This window comes from Tachypleus tridentatus, chromosome 6, assembly GCF_004210375.1.
Source record: "Tachypleus tridentatus isolate NWPU-2018 chromosome 6, ASM421037v1, whole genome shotgun sequence".
Classification (NCBI taxonomy): Eukaryota; Metazoa; Arthropoda; class Merostomata; order Xiphosura; family Limulidae; genus Tachypleus; species Tachypleus tridentatus.
Genome location: NC_134830.1, coordinates 150717041 through 150739125, shown reverse-complemented (window position 1 = coordinate 150739125; position 22085 = coordinate 150717041). Strand labels below are relative to the sequence as shown.

The 22085-nt window shown below is 35.1% G+C and overlaps 1 protein-coding gene across 2 annotated transcripts; it reads left to right on the top strand.

Annotated features, from left to right (window-relative positions):
- The first annotated feature begins 3595 nt into the window (after window positions 1–3595).
- Window positions 3596–22031, top strand: LOC143254037 (lysosomal-associated transmembrane protein 4A-like). 2 transcript variants are annotated; one of them, XM_076508770.1, is made up of 7 exons: window positions 3596–3739; window positions 6780–6885; window positions 15193–15427; window positions 17862–17938; window positions 18750–18968; window positions 21140–21235; window positions 21539–22031. In XM_076508770.1, exons 3-7 carry the CDS (start codon window positions 15250–15252, stop codon window positions 21647–21649), a joined length of 681 nt encoding a protein of 226 aa, XP_076364885.1. In that variant the 5' UTR covers window positions 3596–3739; window positions 6780–6885; window positions 15193–15249; the 3' UTR covers window positions 21650–22031. The 2 variants fall into 2 exon arrangements, with proteins under 2 accessions (XP_076364885.1, XP_076364886.1); XM_076508771.1 differs by lacking the exon at window positions 21140–21235.
- The last annotated feature ends 54 nt before the right edge of the window (window positions 22032–22085 follow it).

Genomic DNA, 22085 nt, shown 5'->3' with positions numbered 1-22085 from the left:
TCAAGCATTTTATTGAGTCACTTCCTAGAACTACTGCACTTGGGAACAGATAGTACAATGTCTAGTCCCAAGTCTGAACTGTCCAGTTATTGAGGTTTTTAACAAGGGACAACAGAGGGATGACTGAGATAAAGCTGTAGTTAAATCCCGTGGATGTTTTGAACTAGTGGAAAACTAAGCTGTCATTTTTGCCAAGTTCAAGGTTCGAAAGAGGTCTCTCCAGAAACTTGATGCTTTTATTGATAATGAGTGCCAGTTTCATGGGAATAACTTCATAGAGGGGATTACGAGTGATATAATAAGACATAATGTGGGAGTAGAGATTTTTCATCCTAACAGACACATTTTGTGAAAAGGTTTAAAGTCCTAACTTTGAACAGGTTGCAAGAAAACTTGAATGATGCTACAAGAGCTGCTCTGGTTGTACTAATAGTTGAAGTCTCACACCCAGATAGAGATTTATCAAACCAATACATTTTAGTGCTGTGAGTGAAACCCAACAACAAACAAATTAAAACTCACCACAGCTTACTTTTTTCCTGTAATTTGTATTTAACTAATAAATGTTTTCTTTCGTGACAAGATATAAACAAGAAGAAAGAAAGAACACCAGAATATTGTAAGAAAATTAGTTTATATGAGAAATGTTTTATAAAATTCAAGAAATTATAATTCCTGTTCAAAAGTCCAAAACTTTAACCAAAACTGAATCGCAGCATTTGAAGAGTCCATGTAATAGGACCATTACAAGAGTTATGTATTTTGCAGAAAGATTGTTTGTTTGTTTGTTTTGAAATTCGCGCAAAGCTACTCGAGGCTATCTGCGCTAGCCGTCCCTAATTTAGCAGTGTAAGACTAGAAGGAAGGCAGCTACTCATCACCACCCACCGCCAACTCTTGGGCTACTCTTTTACCAACGAATAGTGGGATTGACCGTCACATTATAACGCCCCCACGTCTGAAAAGGTGAACATGTTTGGCGCGACCAGGATTATAACCCGCGACCCTCGGATTACAAATCGAATGTCTTAACACGCTTGGCCATGCCGGGCCTTGCAGAAAGAAATCAAGATCTTCGTGGAACTGTTAATAGATCAATTTTTTAAACGTCTATCCGTTATGAAGTGATGTTTTTAGATTTCTTTCTATCAAGTGAATACAAAACTAATACTGAAAAAGTCAAAGTTCTGGAAAGAAAAAAAAAGTGAACAGCCTCGTCGGAAAGACTACAAGAGCGATAGGCCAGCTAAGATTACCAAAATATTTCTAAGCGACTGTAATGTAGTCACTTTTACCCCAGTAAATATTTGAACTATAATTCTCAAATGTTCATTGCATAATCGCAATGTACAATATTATAACATCAACACTATGGTTGATGAATCCACACAAATTTTCTGAAATGTTGAGACTTTCAATTTTATATTTAATTTAATTAGCAATTGTTTTGGGTTAATTAATTTTAATAAATAGAAAACGTTAGTCCTTCTTGTCGAATTTTAGCCCTCTGTTAGAATTTTTATTCAGCCTATCAAAATAAATAACGTTTTCGACCGCGTAGAGACGTATTGGCAACAGACGATGCAAAAAGTAGAGTACCTAACATTTTAAAGCATATGTTGTTGAAACGTTTGTTTGTTTTGGAATTTCGCGCAAAGCTACATGAGGGTTATCTGCACTAGCCTTCCCTAATTTAGCAGTGTAAGACTAGAGGGAAGGCAGCTAGTCATCACCACCCACCGCCAACTCTTGGGCTGCTCTTTCATCAACGAATAGGTGGATTGACTATTACATTATAACGACCGTACGGCTGAAAGGGGAGCATGTTTGGTGCGACGAGGATTTGAACCCGCGACTCTCAGATTACGAGTCAAGTGCCTTAAACACTTGGCCATAGCGGGCCGCAAAATGTTTGTTAAAGAACTTTTTATTCTTCTGTTTAAAAGTGGATGAACAATGGCTTGTTCCAGCACCCACCTCAGTTTTTCTCTCCTGTGCCTCTAAATCGAGCTGCTTGGCGTCCTAAGCAAAATCATATGTTTTGCTCCACTATTATTCCAGAGTTAAGAAACCTGAAATAAACGTAAGTAGATGTTCTTATCGAATTTTAAGATTTGTGACATTATTGTTATATTTTGAATATTTAAAACCGTGTGCGCTTATTAAAGTTTTATTTTTTTCAATATTTATACGTATTTTCAACTTGCTTAAGCAGAATCTACTTCATTTTGACATCTTTTTTAGCATAATTTGATTTGTCTTTATATTATTGTTTTATTTCCTAGTGGGTCATCAAAACATTTTTTCTTTCATACTCATCATATTTATTTATATCGTTTATTTTTAAGAGCTCCTCAATTCAAATGACAATACCAAAAGTTAAAATTGTTTCACTCGGATGAAATAAATTATCGAAATCTATAATAACATAATCACACTTGTTCTCCAGTGGGACAGTGGTAAGTTTAATTACTTGCAACTCTAAAATCTAAAGTTTGAATTCTTCGGTAGGCACAACACATGGCTCAATGAGACATTAGTGATGTCGAGAAAATCCACTTGTAGAGAAATATATATGTAAAAAATTTGGGTTAAGAAAATATTTTTCGTAGAGAAGTGATAACTGCCACGACTTCTATATCGGAAAAACAAGTAGAAAATGGAAACCAGATTCAAAGAACATAAAAAGTCTTTTGTTTGTTTGTTTGTTTGTTTGGAAATTTCGCACAAAGCTACTCGAGGGCTATCTGTGCTAGCCGTCCCTAATTTAGCAGTGTAAGACTAGAGGGAGGCAGCTAGTCATCACCACCCACCGCCAACTCTTGGGCTACTTTCTACCAACGAATATGGGATTGACCGTCACATTATACACCCCCACGTGAAAAGCATGTTTAGAAACCCGCGACCCTCGATTACAGAACGCCTTACGCGCTAGGCCATGCCGGGCCTATAAAAAGTCATCTTCACACATTTTCGAACACTACAGGTCAAATTAACACAACATAACCATAGAAAACACTCAAATACTAAATAAAGAAACAAACATAAACAAACGCAAAATTAAAGAAGCCTTACTTATACAACAACTTAAACCCAAAATAAACCAATACAAAGGAACACCTTTATATCTATATTAAAAATAAATAATATAAAATTATATATTCAAACATCTAACACCGCCCTCTACATTCCGACACGCAGTTATACAACCCCTTTCAAAGTTTGTGGTCAGCTTCCGGTCAGTTACCTCTTTCTTTCTTTGTGAACCTGACGATGACCGAAGAAGGTCGAAACGTTGTTCGCTCCTCTACGAAAAATATTTTCTCAACCCAAACGAGCCGTTTTAACAAATATATTTCAATGAGACATTGCTCTGAATCAAATAACATCAGAGTTAAATTTTAAGAAGTTTTCCTCTTCGTTTAATAATGAAAAGTCTATTTTTTGAAGAAGTTTTGTGATTTTATACAATAATCAAGTTATTCAAAATGTTTGAATATTTACTACATTTTTGGTTAAAATAATTATTTGCTGTTATACTCAACAAATAATAACAATAATTTTCTTTTCCCAGTCAATAGTACATGTTTTACGCTCTAGGTGGAAATATTATTAAAAAATGCGCATGCGTATTTTGGAACAGGAATCTCGGACATAATTAAAGTTGGGAGTTGTTACTACCGAGAGAGAAACCGCTATCAATTGTACAGAATATCTTCACTACCTTACGAAAAACCAAGTTAGTGTAAAAAAAAACAAAACATTTCTAGTTATATTTGTTGTTGTTATTTTGTGTTAGCTTATGTTAATATTAATTTTTTGCATGATTATATTAATAGCATAGGCCTAGATTGATTCATTATTTTAAGCTTTTTAACTTCTTAAGTTTAAGAAGCTGTATCACGTTCATAGTTGTACAACTGAGCGAGTCAACTGTTACAGACTGCTAGTTTTACTGTTAATATTACTAGACTATTGTTTCACTACTGCTGTAGTGAAACATTACATCAGTGTGTTTTATTATATACTTTGTCTTGTGCATTTCGTCACACACCCAGCCGCAATCAGTTCGAGTATCTACAGTAGCATATCGCTATTTGGCCACAGGCAGTGAACATCTAGATTATGAATGAAAAATAAATTCATTGGATCTTATATTTTTATTAGTGATAATAATAATACTAATGTAATTATTCTCTGTTACTGCTAGTGATAGTAGTGATTCAGTGTATAGATTTTTCCTCTGCTAGTCAAGTCTTAACTACAGTACAGCTGTTATTGTTAGTTCTACTAGGTTTAACTTTTAAACATAATATAAAAGTCATTCATTACAATTTTTTATATTTACATTAGAATAACTGTCCTGTTCTAGGCATAAGATGTTACTAGTTAAATGGCAGTGTTATTTTACTGGAAAAATTCCACTATATTTTTATGGTATTTTCACTGCTAACATACTTTCTAGCATCTACAAAAATGTCAATGAAAATAATTTCAGGCATGATGTTTATGCTTTGTTTGAGCCTGGTCTAGAAAAGCTGCACTTTTTATTTGTTAAATTCTATAGTTTAAATATTATACTTAGTATTTCATACACTTAATTTCAAGTAAGGCCTAGATAGCAGATGCAAGTGTTACTGATGTAATTTAATATATTATTCTAGGTATAGAGAATTTGTATGGTACTCATTTTTCTTGCCTTTAATACATAAAATGAATTTAACCTACTGTGTATAATTAGCTAAGCTTGGCTAGATTTTTGTACTCTGAACTGTGTGATTTTATATATTTTGTTCATAGATTATTTGATTGTCTGTATAGATGTGGTGAGATTTGTATGCATGTGTCTACATTAGTGCTATTTTAGACAACCTACTTTGTCTTTTATGCTGGCATTTGGTACAAAATAGTTTGTAAATAGGAGACTTGGAGCATTACAAGTTATGTGTGTATTAAAGGTAAGCAACATGTTAAAATAGAGATCGTATCCTTAAAGGAAGCTGTTGGTAAGATTGTTGTTGAAGACTATGGCATAAATGGTTGGGTCCTTGAAGGAAACTGTTGGTAAGGTCGTTGTTGAAGTCAAAGACTATGGCATAAAATCAGTATCTTTGGCTCCTGTTACTAATGAAGTGTCTCAGGAGTAAAAGTTTGGGTCTTTGTTTCTTTTTATGCACTTTAATTATAGTTAGAACAGTTTCCTGATGAAATTAAACTCTTGTGGATTTCCAACAGTATTGATGAATGTGCTGAGATATCATAGTATTAATTGGATCACTAGGTTAACTGGAAGAATTCATGTATGTAGTTTATTGTAATTTTTATCAGAAATTTAAATTTGATTGGAACCCACTGAGTAGCATGACTGAAGAAAAGGCTTTTGGTAGATAAATCACTTGAGCCATCAAGAGTTCTGCATTGCTAGTAGTAATGCTAACACAATGTTAGGATAGGTTATGGTTTGATATTCTTTAGTGCCAGTATTTCTAAAATTTAATATGAAAGCAGTTGCACTTTCTCATTCAGGTATTGTAATATTGTGTAAACAGGACTATGTGTACAAAGATATACTAGAAATGTGAGCTGATTACCTTCTGAAGTAACTGTTCTAAAGATCTATAATATTGTTATCTGAAATGAAAGGTTTCTCATTTTTTAAAATTTTTTTCCAAAATTCTCAAAGTAATATTGATAATAGTTATTATTTCCAAAAACGAGATATATAAGTTGAATAACAATAAGAAAAATAAACAAATGAGTCATGGACATCTTGTTCAAACATTGTTTATTAGTGTTGGTCTTTCCCATAAAGTGTGTACAGATGTTAAAAGTCAAAAAAAGAAATTACCTCAAAACAAAGCACTAATTAGGCCTCACTTGGCATACTATATATTACTTCAGTTTCTTTAATTTAAAAATGAATATTGACTTATTGGAAAGGTTAGGGGAAGGGTACTGGGATGGAAGAGACATGGTAAGATTGCTATACTTATTTTCTCTTGAGGAAAAAATGGTGAGGGGTGAACTTGTGGAAGTTTATATAAGATTATCCAGGGATTGATAGGATAAAAACTTTTTCTTTATGCTGCATTCTGTAGATGATAGGACAAGAAGACACATGGTTAAGATTTGTGAAAGACTGGGCAGACTCAAGTGTTGACTTCTGCATTGATTTTTATGGGAGCACACTTTACAGAAATTCTAATGATGACTAACTAAAGGTTATTTTTTCAAGTTTTTACTTTTTTTAAGATTAAGTGTCCAGGAAAAGTCTTGAAGGGCCAGACAGTCCCTTGCTTTTTTTGTATATGGACAATATTGATGGACAGGATGATTCCTTGCTTCCCATGCAAGGACAACCCTGAAGGACAGATGATCCATTTCTTTTTGTGTTTCTGACACATGGATTAGTTTTCTATCCGGTCAGATGATCCTCCCCTAGAAAGTCATCATCTTTTGTATTGTTGTACCTTGATGTTAACATTATCATGTTACAAGGAATTGTATTAGGTAATTGGTCTGACTTGCAATTGAATTTTTGTTTATCTTTTGATTTTAATAAAGTGAGTTCCTTTTAAATGATATACCTGAACTTTTATTTTAGTAAAAGAGTCAGATGTATGGAAGTAGGGGCCAAGTTGTTGTTTTTCTTTAAAAATCACTAAATTATAAAAGTTTAGGTTAGTGGCTCATTAGTCTTAGCTAAAGAATTAGTAATTTATATTCAGTTGGAATGCATGCCATGTCATGATTGGGCTTTTATTCCATTTGTCTTCCAGCCATCATCATGAGGCAGAAATCGGATATTGAAGGGAAAGGAGAATTCGTTGTTGTTTGTGTTGTCATGTTCGGACTGGATCCATAATTCTTGGAATTTGGCACTTGGTAAGTTTAGGTTTTTAATTGTTTGATAATTTGTAATGAGGGCTGTAATGTTCACTGATTTAAGTAATGTATTATACTGTGTCTAATGGCATAGAATGATATTTTGATGTTATTCCTGTGTTTCTAAATGCATATCAGATCTTGAGCTATTATAACTGTTCACTTACTGTATCATTCCATAAATACCTAGAATCTTTTAATATTCACTTAGATGGCGTGACATACTCTTTAGGATTATTTATACAAGTTTCCAGAAATCTGATGGAGTTGGGTGGGGAAGTGAAGTATTTAAGTCAGTGGAATGCATTTGATTTGGAAGAATATCCAGTTTCTACCTGTTTTCTTGCTTGTTTGTATTGTATTGAGACAGATCAGTAATCCATGTGGTTGTTTCTTAAACTAACTGCATGAAATGCTCAACTATGATGGATAAGTTATATGAATCATGAATGATAACAGTAGCAAATGGATAGAAAGAAACAAAAATCATGGATTATTGATCATTCATTACTAAGGAATGTAGCTGAACAAAATGTTTACTTTTTCTTGTTCCTGAGCAGTAAGTGTTATTTCCCAATTGCTTAGGCCTAATGTAAATAGAAAAAGACCTATTTTCCTCTTCAAACTTTGCTTTTGTGACCTGGGTAATGAAATTTTCAAACTTACCCATTTTCCAGAACATTCCAGGTAGATTCAGTGCTGAGTAGCTGATTGAGAATTTTCTTGAACTTTCCATAGTAATATATATACAGGGGCTCACCACTTACCACTTCAGTTTAGTTCTAGCTGCTTAAAGCGAACACATAGACCTATCTGATTTTATCAGAGATGGTATCAAGAAGCTGCAAGCACTCACCAGATGCATTCTGATATGTATCTGGCCAATATATCAAGACAAGAGTGAAAAAATACTCTGAAAGCATCTGCTAAAATGTGTGAAGCCTACAAGGCATATTTTGGCATGCCTGTCGGGGATCAAGACAAACCCTGGGCACCTTCTTTTACCTGCGAGCACTGCAAAAAACTTCTAGAAGGTAAGACGAACAATTTTTGCTTGCTTGAATAGTAAGATTTTATATTATACAAATTTTATACCTTTTAAAATTTAAATATATTTTAACTTTTATTTCTAATAGTGTCAAAAACATATTACATGTAAAGTATTTTGCATGAACTTCTTACACATTTATTTTTCATAACAATTTTATTTTGCTCTTTTGCAGGATGGTACAGAGGGGAAAAGAGGACCATGAAGTCTGCAATTCCAAGAATTTGGCATGAACCCACTGACCACTTGAGTAACTGCTACTTCTGCATGGTGGACCCTTCCAAATGTCGGGCTCGCAAGAATGCATCTGCTATCAAGTATCCAGATTTTCCATCATCCATCACTGCAGTGCCACACTGCCCTGAGCTCCCTGTACCCACTCTGCCAGAGAGAAATCAGCCATCCTCAGAAGAGAGCAGAAAATCAGAAGAGGAGGTAGATGTTGAAGATCCAGATTACAATTTCAGAGATGTAGCTGGTGAGAGAAACACATACTACCCCAACTAAAGAGATCTCAATGACTTGATCAGAGATGTTGGTCTAACAAAGTCGAATGCTGAGCTTTTGACAACTAGACTCAAGGAGTGGGATTTGCTAGATGAAAATGTGCAAGTTGCAAGTCAGAGGAAGCGTCACCAACATTTTTCAAGCCTCTTCACACATCAAGATGGGCTCTGCTTCTACAACAATGTATCCAGTCTGTGCGAGGCAATTGCAATTGCCTGTAACCTGAACAAGTGGCACCTCTTCATTGATAGCTCATCCAGAAGCCTCAAAGCTGTTCTGCTCCATAACAGGAATAAGTATCCATCTCTTCCCCTGGATCATTTGTTGGACCGCAAAGAGGAATACAACAGCATCAAGACCTTGCTAGAAGCCTTGAAGTATGATGAGTATGGCTGGGAGGTTATTGGAGACTTCAAAATGGTGGATTCCTGATAAGTTTCCAAGGAAGCTTTACCAGGTTTTTCTGTTATCTTTGCCTTTGGGATAGCAGGGACACTGCAGTACACCAAACAGAAAGCACTGGCCACAACGGACTGAGTTCCCTGTGGGAAGGCACAGTGTCAAGTGTAAACCACTAGTAAACCTCCAGAAGGTGGTGTTCCCACCATTGCACATAAAATAGGGTCTTATGAAACAACTTGTCATAGTTGTTGATAAGGAGTCTGCAGCCTTTGAGACTCCTTCCCTGAGCTGTCTGAGGTAAAGGTCAAAGCTGGTGTTTTCATTGGACCACAAATAAAGAAGATCCTGGAGTGCACAGAATTCCACAAGAAGCTCCGTAGGAAGGAAAAAAAAAGCTTGGGGCAGCTTTGTTGCTGTGGTTCGGGGTTTCTTGGGCAATCACGAGACCGAAAATTATGTGGAACTGGTTGAGGTTCTGGTGAAGAACTACAGCAAAATGGGCTGCAGGATGTCCCTGAAAGTCCATATCCTTGACACTCATCTTAATAAATTCAAGGAGAACATGGGAGCATACTCAGAGGAGCAAGGTGAGCACTTCCACCCAGATATACTGGACTCTGAAAGCTGCTACCAAGGAGTGTATAACGAAAACATGATGAGAGACTATACTTGGGGGCTGATACATGAAAGTGATTTACATTACAGTCACAAACCTCTAAAAACTACTCACTTCTAAACATTTTTGTATAACTTTAGTATAAATACATGTAAATCTTGATTCATATGTTGTTTCGTTCAGATCTTATGTAAATGAATATGTGCAAATTTGCCCGTTTTTACATAGAAAACAGGTTAATTTCTAAATTTCATTATCCAGGTCACAAAAGCAAAGTTTCAAGGGAATAATGGCCATTTTCTGTACTTTTACAACACAAGCAATTAAGAAATAACACATACTATCCAGGAACAAAATTTGTGTTACATAGTGGTATTAGTAATTTTCAGTAAAATTTATCTAATTTTACTTTTTGTATTTATTACAGAATAATTTAATTTGCAAAAATTTCTTTATTAGATCCATTAACTATTAATGTTTATAAAAACATTTATGGTTATAGTAAATAAAAATATACATGCACCCATGTATATATAATTGTTTTATCTGTCCATTTGTTACTTTTTGTAACTATGAAAACTAATCATTGTTGTTGTATTATAATTTTATTTGTTTATAACATGATTTTTAGATTCCATTGAAGATGTAATAAGTTATTTCAAAGTGTTCAAACCTTGTAGATTAAGCATTTTGTCTTATGAACCATCTTCATTATTAGACTGGTTTCCCCATCATGAATCATTACTTGCTATGTTTACTCAAATTGTAAATAAAAAATCTTTTTTTTTTTTTTGCCTATTCCTGGCCCTATATTAAAGGGTTGCTTGGTATTCTTGTGTTTAACATTATTTGCTTTTGACTGTTTTCTATTTTCATAATCCTTCACATGTGTGTGTAATTCCTTATCTACCAATTAGTGGGTGCCAAAACATTTTTTTTTTTATTATGGATCCTCCAAATGAAAACCTAAATAAAATAGTGAAAAAACAGTCCATATGTAAACGACCATGTCTTGAAGATTATGAGCAACAGTCTTCAACATCTGTAACACCTGTGCCTCATTTTCTTGTATTACGTTCTCTTTCAGACAAATATTTAGGGCAAATACCTCCCTTTTTTTTTTTTTATTGAGAAGGGACTAGAGCAGGGGTTCCCAACCTTTTGGCACTCGCAACTTGAAAATGTAATTGATGAAATAAAATTAATGTTATCCCAAGCTACTTCTAACAAGGCTACTCGACTCCCCTGCCAAGACCCCTTGGGGGTCACGACCCACCGGTTGGGAACCCCTGGACTAGAGGGACTTGTTGGTTCTCCAACATCAGTCGAAAAGCTTTGCTTTGGTGACATATTGATGGAAACATCCACATCTAAATACAGTGAACTCCTCTTACGTTAAGGCAATTGCAGATATACCCATTGAAGTTACACCTCATGCTACTTTGAATTTGTCGCAAAGAGTTATTGTTAAGAAGAATTTGAACATCCCTGAGTTGGAGATTCATGCTGGTTTCTCCACCTGAGATGTTTCTGCAATGAGGTGTATCTCCACTCATATAGATGGAATTATGATGGCAACCAGTGTCCTTATTTTAACATTTACATCATCATGTCCACCTGCTACCATCAAGGCAGGTTATCTTAATTGAAAGGTACAACCATACATCCCAAACCCTCTCAGATGTTTCCAGTGTCAGCACTGTGGTCACTCGAAGACATCATGTCATAGTTCCTTGACGTGTGCTCATTGCAGTGGGAAAGACCACAATGCCTATGGGTGTGAAATGGACACTCATTGTGTCAGTTGCAACAGCTCTCACCCTTCCTACTTTTGTTCTTGCCCAAAGTGGTTGGAAGGAAAAGAGGTACAGCATTTGAAAATGATTGAAAACATTACTTACCCTGAGGCTTGAAAGTTACTGTCCACCATTTCATCTTGGACATATGCTGCTGCACTTTGTTTCATTGCTGCAGTGGGAATGCAGATGAATCTCTCTTTGCCTCCAAAAGAATCATTCTCAAACCATGTGAAAAGTCTTTTTACCTCCATGGTTGAAAAGTTGATGAATCAACATCAACACCCATCTCTGTCCCTAACATTTCTTCCAGCAAACCCCAAGATCAACTTCCTTTGGTTCCAAGTACAGGCATTTCCTCAGATACATCTTTTTCTCACACCCCAAGATGCAAAACGATCATTCATTCACGTCCTCAGTCACTGGAATTCTCTTTCAACAGCAAAGTCCTGCCAAATCGACCCAGGACCGATCCATGAAGGTTGACAGACCTCCCTCAAATAAAGAAAATAAAGAAAAAGATGTGGTCAAACAGGACTCTCCACCCAATTTGCCTACACATAAATAAAAATAGCCACCTTGATACAATGGAATTGCTGAGGTTTATGTTCTAATCTGGATGACATCAAAACACTGATTGCTTCCTACCATTCTGTATGCCTTTTCTTAAGAAAACATTTCTGAAGCCTGCCGCTACAGTCACCTTTCGTCGATTTTCTTTGTACAGAAATGACGGGCTGTATGATGGATGAGTGCATGGAGGGGTGACACTGTTGATTGATCAGCATGTGCCCACCCTGCTTTGCCACTTGACACACCCTTGGAGGCCATAGCCAATCATGTTTTCTTTGGTCATACCATCACTGTTTGTTCTCTCTACCTGTCTTCTTATGAAACCTATGATCAATCAGACCTTGATGCTCTTGTTGAACAGTTGCCATCTCCCTTTTTATTCCTGGGAGACTTTGATGGACACAATCCCCTCTGGGGAGGTTCTGATATTGATGGGAGAGGTCACTCTGTAGAGCATATGCTCTCAGATCACAACCTTTCTCTTTTCAGTACTGTTTTTTATTTTCATGCACCTAGTCAGTCCTTTACTGCTATTGATCTATCAGTTTGCTCCTTTTCACTATTCTCCCATTTTTCATGGAGGGTTGACAATAATGATTTTGAGAGACTGGCTGTGGTCAATACCACCCAACCCACATGTTCCGGTGGAAGCTGGATCAAGCCAACTGGCCCTCTTTCACTGCTCTTTCAGAACTTGATCATGCCATCATCTGTAAGCCATCAGTAGACTAATGTGTGCATTTATATGGGATACGTTGTCATTTTCCAATTTTTATTTTTTAATGGACAGGTGATTTCAAGTTTGTGTAGATTCGACACTTTCCTGTTCTTTTCTACAGGAACTTGGAGTCCCTCAGGGCTACTATGTTTTGAGTGTCACACTTTTAATCATAAAGATTAATGCCATCACTGAACAACTCCCTCTTGCTGTTGCAAACGAGCTCTATGTCAACGACTTTCACATCTCATGCCAGTCATCGAACATGAGGTATATTGAGTTGCAACTACAGACTGCTCTTATTCGTTTACTGAAGTGGACCTCAGTTAATGGTTTTAACTTTTCTCTCTCTAAAACCATTTGCATGCACTTTTGTCGTCAACAGGGTATTCACTCTGACCCTGAACTTCATATCGGTAAAGTTACGCTACCTGTGGTCCCTAAGACAAAGCTCTTAGGGCTTATCTTTGACTGTAAGCTGACCTTTGTACCACACATCAAGCAGCTATGGGTCAAACATATAAGAGCACTGAACACCCACTGTGTCCTCTTTCACCACTTAGGGAGTGGATTGATGTTCTGTGCTAAAGGTATATCATGCTCTTAATTGATCAAAGTAAGATGGGTCACTGGTGTATGGCTCTGCCAAGACCTTGGACTTGAAGATTCTGGACCCCATACATCATCAGGGACTTCGGTTTTGCACAGGAGCTTTACACACTTTCCCAATCTAGAGGTTATACATAGTCTCATGAATCTCCTCCACATTTCTGCCATTTGCAACTCTCTTTATTATATGCTTCAAAACTTTATTCCTTAGCAGAGTATCCCACCTGGGGTTGTGTTTTTCTTCTTCGGTGGACCATGCTTTTTCAGAACAGATGATGTGCCATTGTTTCTTTTGGCTTTGTATTCAGGTGCATGCACGTTGGATGAATTGGTTATGTCCTTGGATAACATTGCTGTATTCACTGGTCAGCTCATCCCACAATGGCATTTTACAGTCCCCAAATGTGACCTATCTCAAAGTCATCTGAGAAAAGCAGACACTCCCAATTGGAAATATTGTCTGTTATTTACTGAACATCTTTTGAACCATCCTTCCATACCTATTTATACAGATGGTTCGAAATCAGGTGGCTGTGTAGGCTCTGCCAAGGTTTGTTGTGGTTTGGTGGTTGCGCTCAGAATCCCCTCTAAAGTTTCTTTGTTTATTGCTGAACTGTATGTCATTTCTCTTGCCCTGGATCACATTGAAGCTTAGAAGTACTCAAACTGCACTATTTATACTGACTCGCTTAGTTCTCTACTGGCCCTGGAATTTCTTCACGTTAGTTTACACCCTGTTTTTGTTAATATTCAAAACTAAGTGGCCCATTTCTCTTTAACATCTGCTTCTATCTAGTTTTTCTAGATACCAGGCTATGTTGGTATTCATGGGAATGGGTTCACCAACACCACAGCTAAATCTGTCTGCTCTGGCATTATCACTGCTGTGCCTGTCCCATACATAGACTATGGCCCTGTATTCAAGGCTCAGCTCTGTGCCAGTTGGCAGTTGACTTGGAGTGAACAACGTGAAAACAAGTTTCTCCAAATAATACTCTCTATTGGACTTTGGCCGTCTTGCTTCCATAAGGATTGGAAAGAGGGAGTTGTCCTAACTAGACTACGCGTCAGTCACAGTTTTTTAACTCACCATTTTCTTTTATAGGGGTCTGATGCACAAATGTGTTGTCTGTGTAACACTCAGGTCACAATAAGCCATATTTTATTGTCTTGCAGTCGTTACAACTTTCAATGACGGCACCATTTCAAACATGTTTTGTCCTAAGGTTTATCCATAATGTTAGTGTTATTGGTGATAGTGACACTGTCCACCTTGCAAATGTTTTTAGGTTTTTAAAGTTCATTAACCTTTTTAATTTGTAAATTAGACTTTTTTTTTAAATCTGATTCATTTTTAAGAATTAAAGTACAGCTGGTTCAATTTGAAATTAGAAAACAGCCGTAAAGTTAAATAACTTGAAACCAGGACTGGAAAGGCCAACTTCAGGTGACTAACTCTGATGTTTGAACTTACCCATTAGTCATCCTGGCAAGTTATACTAATTAAATTATGCTACAGAAAGCCCTTTACAACTTGTATTACTGTAGTTTCTCTCTTACTGCTGTAAACTATATATAAAAATTGGATAATTGGATTTAATGTTATTTATGTTTTTAATTAAAAAATTAGACTTTGATTCCTTTTAAGAATTTTAATAATTTTAATTTTAACTTTCTACTGGATGTTTGGCACAGATAGCCTAGTTGCTTTGCCCCATAAAATGCCAAACCAACCAACAAACGCATTCATTTCTCTGTGCTTATACAACAGTTATTCCGTAATGCAGTTTGTGTTGGTCATTTAGTTTTACAAAAACATATCTGTTCCCAGCTGGATTATATTTTCTAATGTAAGATGCAATAAGTCTTTGTAAGAATTCTCTTGGTAAGTTACTTCAGGTTTTGTTTTATAATTTGTATACCCTGAACCTTTAGAAAGAAATTAATATTGACACATTTGACGAAATTTGTTCAGAAGAGCAAATATTATTATTTTTATGAATAGTTCTCAAAATTAAATGTAGTTTTTGTTTCATAGGTTTTGCATGTATTTGCTTTGGGGATCCTGGCAAGTATTGTTTTTCACCCTGACCTGATGTGCCAAAAGCTGGCTCAATGGAAGACATCTGATATACACACCAATGAGCTGGGGACTTCAATCCACGGAGTAGTACTGAAACCTAACCCAAACTCTCAGTTCCCTGAACTTCCTGAACTTAGTGCAGGTCCAGCAGGGGACTATGCTTTCTTGAGAGAATGGAAATGGGACTTAAGTAAGTAGTTTGGGTCAGTGGATGTATTTAATCCATAGTGTCAAGGACTGGATGAATACAGCTTAAATATATACTCTCATTTTGTTTTGTTTTGTTTAAATTGGAAAAGAAACTTCCTTGGTGTTAGCTCTTTCAAAAGAAACAATAACCGAGTTTGACCCAGTTAGTTTGCTGGACCATGGATTTGTGGATTCATTTTTCATTTCCTGTTACTGCATAAAGAAAAAACTATTCTGTGCTTTGGGACTGAAGAAGTGATGGTTTTTATACCACTGTTTAATGAACTAGGAGTAGAACAAGGGTTCTAGAGATTGGTTGTCTTCCCTTTAGTCTGGTAGTTCAAAATTAAGGATAGTTAGCTAAGATATCCCTTGCAGTTTTGCATGAATACGTGGGAAAAAATATTAAGGAAATGCATTGTTTGCCTGAAAAAATTTTGACTTTAACAAAGATATGTGGAATATTTCCAAGTCTCCATCTTGTACCATGTTCATCCAATTTTGGAATGATGAACTTTTGTTTTCATGAAAATGAAAACTTGATCTACTTTCTCACTAGATAAGTGTAAATAATTAACAGTTTAAAATGTAAAAACATGTTTGGTGTTATAATACCTTTCAAGCAGAGGTAAATGTTCATTAGACAAGTAATGAGTCAAAGTTGAAGATTGGGAGTGTAGGTAGAGATGTATTTGAAAGATTCATACTTTGTGGGAAGTATTTTAAGAGTGGTTTAACATCAAATTTTATGTATTTTTCTGTTGTATGTATTTTTTTATCATTTCAGAAATGGTTTAGCTGTTTAGATATTGTACAACACAGGTCATTAAACTTGAAGTAGAATTAGACTTTTACTTGATAGACATTGTAAAAAGCAGTGGGAGTTGATACGTTGAGTGCGAGCACTCGACTCTGTACCCTTAAGGGAGTTTATGTTGAGTGTGAGCACTCGACTCTGTACCCTGGAGTTTATGTTAAGTGTGAGCACTCGACTCTGTACCCTTAAGGGAGTTTATGTTGAGTGTGAGCACTCGACTCTGTACCCTTAAGGGAGTTTATGTTAAGTGTGAGCACTCGACTCTGTACCCTTAAGGGAGTTTATGTTGAGTGCGAGCACTCGACTCTGTACCCTTAATTGATGTTTTACGTGATAGCTCGTTTAACATCTGTTTATATTTTGTCTGATAGATGGGACAGATAATATATGCTAAGCCTTTTAGGTGACAACTAGGGGTAACAATGGATTATTTACTAAAATATTTTTAATGTTTACTTTGTATATATATTATAGACATTTGACACAGGTGTAGGAGGTGTTTATCACACAAATGGAAAGTGATAAAATCAGTTCACTTTTCATTATGAGAAACATTATTATATTTTCTTATAAGAAACACATTAGTGTAAAATAAATGCCATTAAGGTTTGTACCACTTTTTAAGTAAAAAATTGTACTTTGTCTTTGCTATAAAGTTATAACAATTGTATGATCCTTGACCACTGACCAGCTAGCTGTTGCCTGGTTACCAGGACACTTGTGATCTGCAGGTCGAAACTCAGCCCTGAATATTTTCACTTCTTTATCCATGAGGGCATTATATTGGTGGTCAGTCCCACTGTTTGTTTATTAGTAGCAAATGGTTGATGGTGGGTCCAGCTTGTTGCTTTCTCTCTGATCAGCAGTTACAAGTTGAGGATAAGCAGCTATAATCAGGATAATAAAAACATTTGGTGTGTGTGTTAATATTGTGCATATATACAAGTTAAAGATATTTAAGAAGCAAGACTTACTGTTAGTTAACAAGTGCCTTGAGAGTTTAGAAGACATGATGAAATCCACAAGAGATCCCATCATAGCGAGAAGAGTAAGGAAAACTATTACAATTTGAGTTTTCCTTTCTATCTTCAAATTTTGTAACTCTCAAAATAACTGGCAAAAATAGCAAACAAAAGTGGTGTATTATTACTATAATTGTTTTTAATCTTGTATTAGAATATATAATTATATATTATGACAAATTTAACATTAAATAGAATACTCTTAGATCTAACATCTGACAGTATATTTAAAAAATATGTATTCAGAAACACAACTCTTGCTTGCTATTTTATATCTGGGGAGCCCTGTTGAACAGTGTACAAGAAACTGCTGAAAAAGGTTCATCAGTCATATATCACACTGTGATGGTTTTCTCCATAATATTTTACTTGCTTCAAGCCTTTTTTATTATTATTTCTAATCTTAACCATTATTTACAACTGACTCAAGTATTTTGAACCATTCATAAAATATCAGCTGGTGAAAACAAAATGACAGTATCCCTCTGTTGTGTCTGGTTAATCACTAGAACCCACTGGTTGTTGTTTTCTTAAATAGCTCATCATAACAGATTTTTGAACCTTACTATTATTCCTACAGTTTGTTTTACTTTCAGAGGATGTTCATGTTGCCATGGCAGTTACCCTTTGTACAGGACTCATCACCTCTCTCATGGTGTACGGGGCTGTCAGAGTAAGTTTGCTTCCACTCTTAATTTGCAATAGCTTACCATTTTACAAGATTCCACATTAATGAGTACAATATTATCTGTTATTTATTTGTATTTAGATGCCATCATGTCTTTTAGAAATTATTGAAATCTCCTTGGGTAAAGTTATAGTATCAGGTGCAGTTTGTGAATGGAGAAGTGAAGGTACAAGATGTATCTGGTGGTTTTTGGACTTAATCAATGTGATTTGATGTTAATTAAGATGTCATTGATATCTTATGGTTCTTTGTAATCACCTTATCACCAGCTAACACTTATGGGGTGAAAAAAACAGACTAGCTATTCAATTAAAAGGACAAAATGAAACTTGCTACTGAAATGACTTGTTGAGGTCACGGCATTATTACAACTAATTCCACCCTGAAATAAAATGATCCAATCTGTTACTTGAATCTTTGGTGCCAGATTTATGATGTGATGCGACTATTTCTTTCTGTTATTGAATATATGCTATCAAATATTTCATTAACCTGCATGGGAAAAGTTGAAATAAAATTCCTCAATTTGGAGATAGAGAAATAAATAACTGTACTACACATCTGATGATGACAAACGTCTACTGTCTGCCACACCCACCTTTAGAATAATATTCCTTTTCTAGTTCTAATAGACATTGGACTAATGCATGTGGAAAGTAATTGATTTTAAGTATGAAAAATATAAATTCTTAGACTAATGAATTTTGTCTGCAACAACAGCAAAATTGTCATATGAAAGAATCTGTGGGTTTATTGTGTAACTAAGGAATATATTAACATATTTTTAATTCTGCAGGGTTGTCCTAGTTGTTTGATGCCGTTCTTTTGTCTCCAAGTTTTTGACTTCATGATCTCTGCATTGTCTGTGATTGGTTACTTTTCTTACATGCCCAACCCTCGAGAGATCATCCAGAACTCTCACGACATTCCATTCCAGAAGGAGCTGATGCAACTTGATGCCCAGTGGTTGTGTGCAATTGTCATGGCAGCATTCATTGTCTGTATGTTGGTGAAGGTACTGTTCCTTGTATCTTATAGTTGTTGGTACTATAGTATAATAGTTCATCTCATGTGGTGTTGTAAGTTAGCAAGGAAAACATGCTGATGCAATAATGTATTTTTAATGTATTTAAATATTTGTCTAGTCGTTGGCATGAATAAATTACTTCTGAATTTTGTTTCAATACCCTTAATGATTCAACTCATGGTCAAAAGTCATTTTGTCATGTTTACCAACTCGTGTTCAAAATTTTATTCAGCTACTGTTTGGTGAATTTATGTAACTTTGGTATCAAATTGAAGATCATAATTCAACTTTTAGTATTATTGATTAGGTAGTTTCTTATTTAGAACTAAATACTTAAAAAAAACACCTAAATATTAATTTTTGTATGTTGAATGTATCATTGGTTCAGATTAGGTGTTTGTGATGTTCAAATACAAAGTATATAGTTTCTTACAAATTAGGAACTCAAAGAACCTGTGTTGACAAGCTAGAATATAAAATAAAAACCTCCTGTCTTTTCTATTTGCTGAGATATGTACTGAATCAAACGGCGTCTCCATTCACCACTTTTCATTTTTGAAAGTGCTCCCTTATATACGTGTGAATAACCAATCAAACGCTCAACACGTTGTTTTCAAAACTTGATTCCAAGCAGGTAGGTTGAAACTAGTCTGCTGAAAATTTGAATTTTTTTTAAACCCACATACAGCTTAGTTACCGAGTGATAAGTTGCAGTGGATTGTCATGGTTCTGATATAGTACTTTATTTTTTTGGTTATTTCAAATGTGTGCATATATAAAACTGAAAAAAAAAATCATATCCTCCACGTGCAACATTCTTTTAGGCTTAACATGCTAGGGTGAACAGTAACCATAACTATAAAAAAGATAGTTTTTGTTGTACTCCTATGTTTTTAAGAAAAATAGTTAACTTATTTGTAAATAGCAATAATGTACATACGTATATGTTGTATTACTGCTGAAATGTGACTATTTTATCAAACACTAGTCCACTAACATGCAGCCAGGACAGGTCATTTTATAAAAGCCAGTGTTATATTTTTGGATACAGTAACATTGAGTGCACGTACAAGTGTCAGTGCAACTTGTGTTATGGTAGCTAGGCATGTCTGAAAAGGTCAGTGTAATACATTTAGACTCATCTGGACTAAACCTTTGTTTTCATGCCATAATTTGTAGTCTTAGAAAGAATACGTCTAACGTGTATTTATTTGTTTATGCTGTTTCCACGTTTGATCAAATAGATTAATCTTGTACATAGTTAAGGAAAAGAAATCTATTTGAAATGTACTTAGATTTTTGTGATAAATATTTTTAACCATTTCCAACTCAGACTAGTTACAGTATAATTGTGTATATTATACCAAGCCTGCTGTGAAAGAGTTAATGTACTTAAGTTATGCACATGTATCAAATTTATATCATGCAAGAAACATTTAAACCTCTCTAGACTAGGATCCAGTTTTTGAGCGTATGTGTAGATATTAACTTGGTGTAATTGTCTCGACTTTCACCACACATAACCCACGTCTTCTTTATGGTTGTACAAATTTAGCATCACTATTTTAAAACACTTAATGACTATTATGAAGCCTTGCTGAGATAACAGTAGTCAATTTTCAGTAGTTTTATTTTAAATGGTTGAGATTTAACCAAGTAAAGGTAACTAGTAAACTATTTCATTTTATAGCCTCCATTTCTAAACAACCCTCTCCTCAGAAATATACCATTGATAAGATATGGGCACCTTATAAACCATCATTATTTTTTGACATGAATGTTAGATGTTATTTCTTACTAAATTGGAGTGACAATACTTGAAATCATGGAAGAAGAGTTCCTAACTTTTTGTACAATAATTCATTTATTTATTACATTTCACCTCTGTATAATATAGACAGGATGTTTGGATTAAAAATATTGATATCTTGAAATTGTCTACTTCTCATATTTGTATATGTTTGGTTGACTCTCCCTTATTGGACCTTGATGTGCTAGTTCACTTTTAATTATCCCCCATCTAATTCTTATTACAACCTTGACAAAAGAAAACTTCTGGCCTTCTCTGAAAGAAGATTGTGTTTATATTTCAGTTACTAGACACATTGAATTTTCTGTATTTTAGAGACAACTATTAAGTAATGGTTATCTGTTTGTAGGCCTACTTTATGGGAGTGGTGTGGTCTTGTTACAAGTACTTGAAGCTTTTGCAGATGACACAGATAGTTGATAATTATCTGGATTTGGAGGAAGAGGTAAGCAGTTGCACCTGTCACAAGAATATAAAATAAACACTTTGGACCAGTCCAGTACTTTATTAGATCCTTTGTAGTTGAATAAGCTGTAAGAGTTTAACAACTGAATCTTTTATTTATATAATGTGATTAGGTTTATATACACACCTCTTGGCCATAACCTTTAACTTTCATGTCTCATGCTTTGTATTCAATCACATCAGCCTCGGTAAGTTTAAAGAAACGAGTCATTTTTGTCAAAACTATCTGTGAATGATGACCAGCAGGAGAGTGAATATTAAATTACACTGTTTATAATTTCAGATGTTACTCCCTACTGATTCTGAGATGGGGGTGAAGTCCCCTCTTTATTTGTCCCCATATGGACATCCACCACCCCCACCATACACCCCACCTACCAACAATGAGGTGTAAGGTGTAGAGAGTGTAACTATACCTGTAGAAGTGATATGGGAGAAAATAAAACACCCACGTCATGACTTCAGCTTTCCTTGAGTTCTGCTTGTGAAATACAGTTCATGTTGTGATTATTTGAAGAAACAGAGCAACTTTGCAATGTTACTTTTTCAACTTTAGATAGCAGCTAAAATGTTTAAAAATTTATATCAAACTGTGATTCAAGGATAGATCTCTTTGTTTTCAAATTGCACGTTATATGAAATCTTGTCACATGGAGTTATTGTAGGAAATTTTGCTCTGATGCTTCATTACATTTAAATATTACCACGTTTATGGTAGTGAAGGCACAGATTATGTAATTTTGTTTTAATTGTTTAAAATAAATTATAGTGCTCTACTCAGTGTAGTATTGTATTTTAATAGTGTTAGATTCTTTATATTTAAAGTTGGT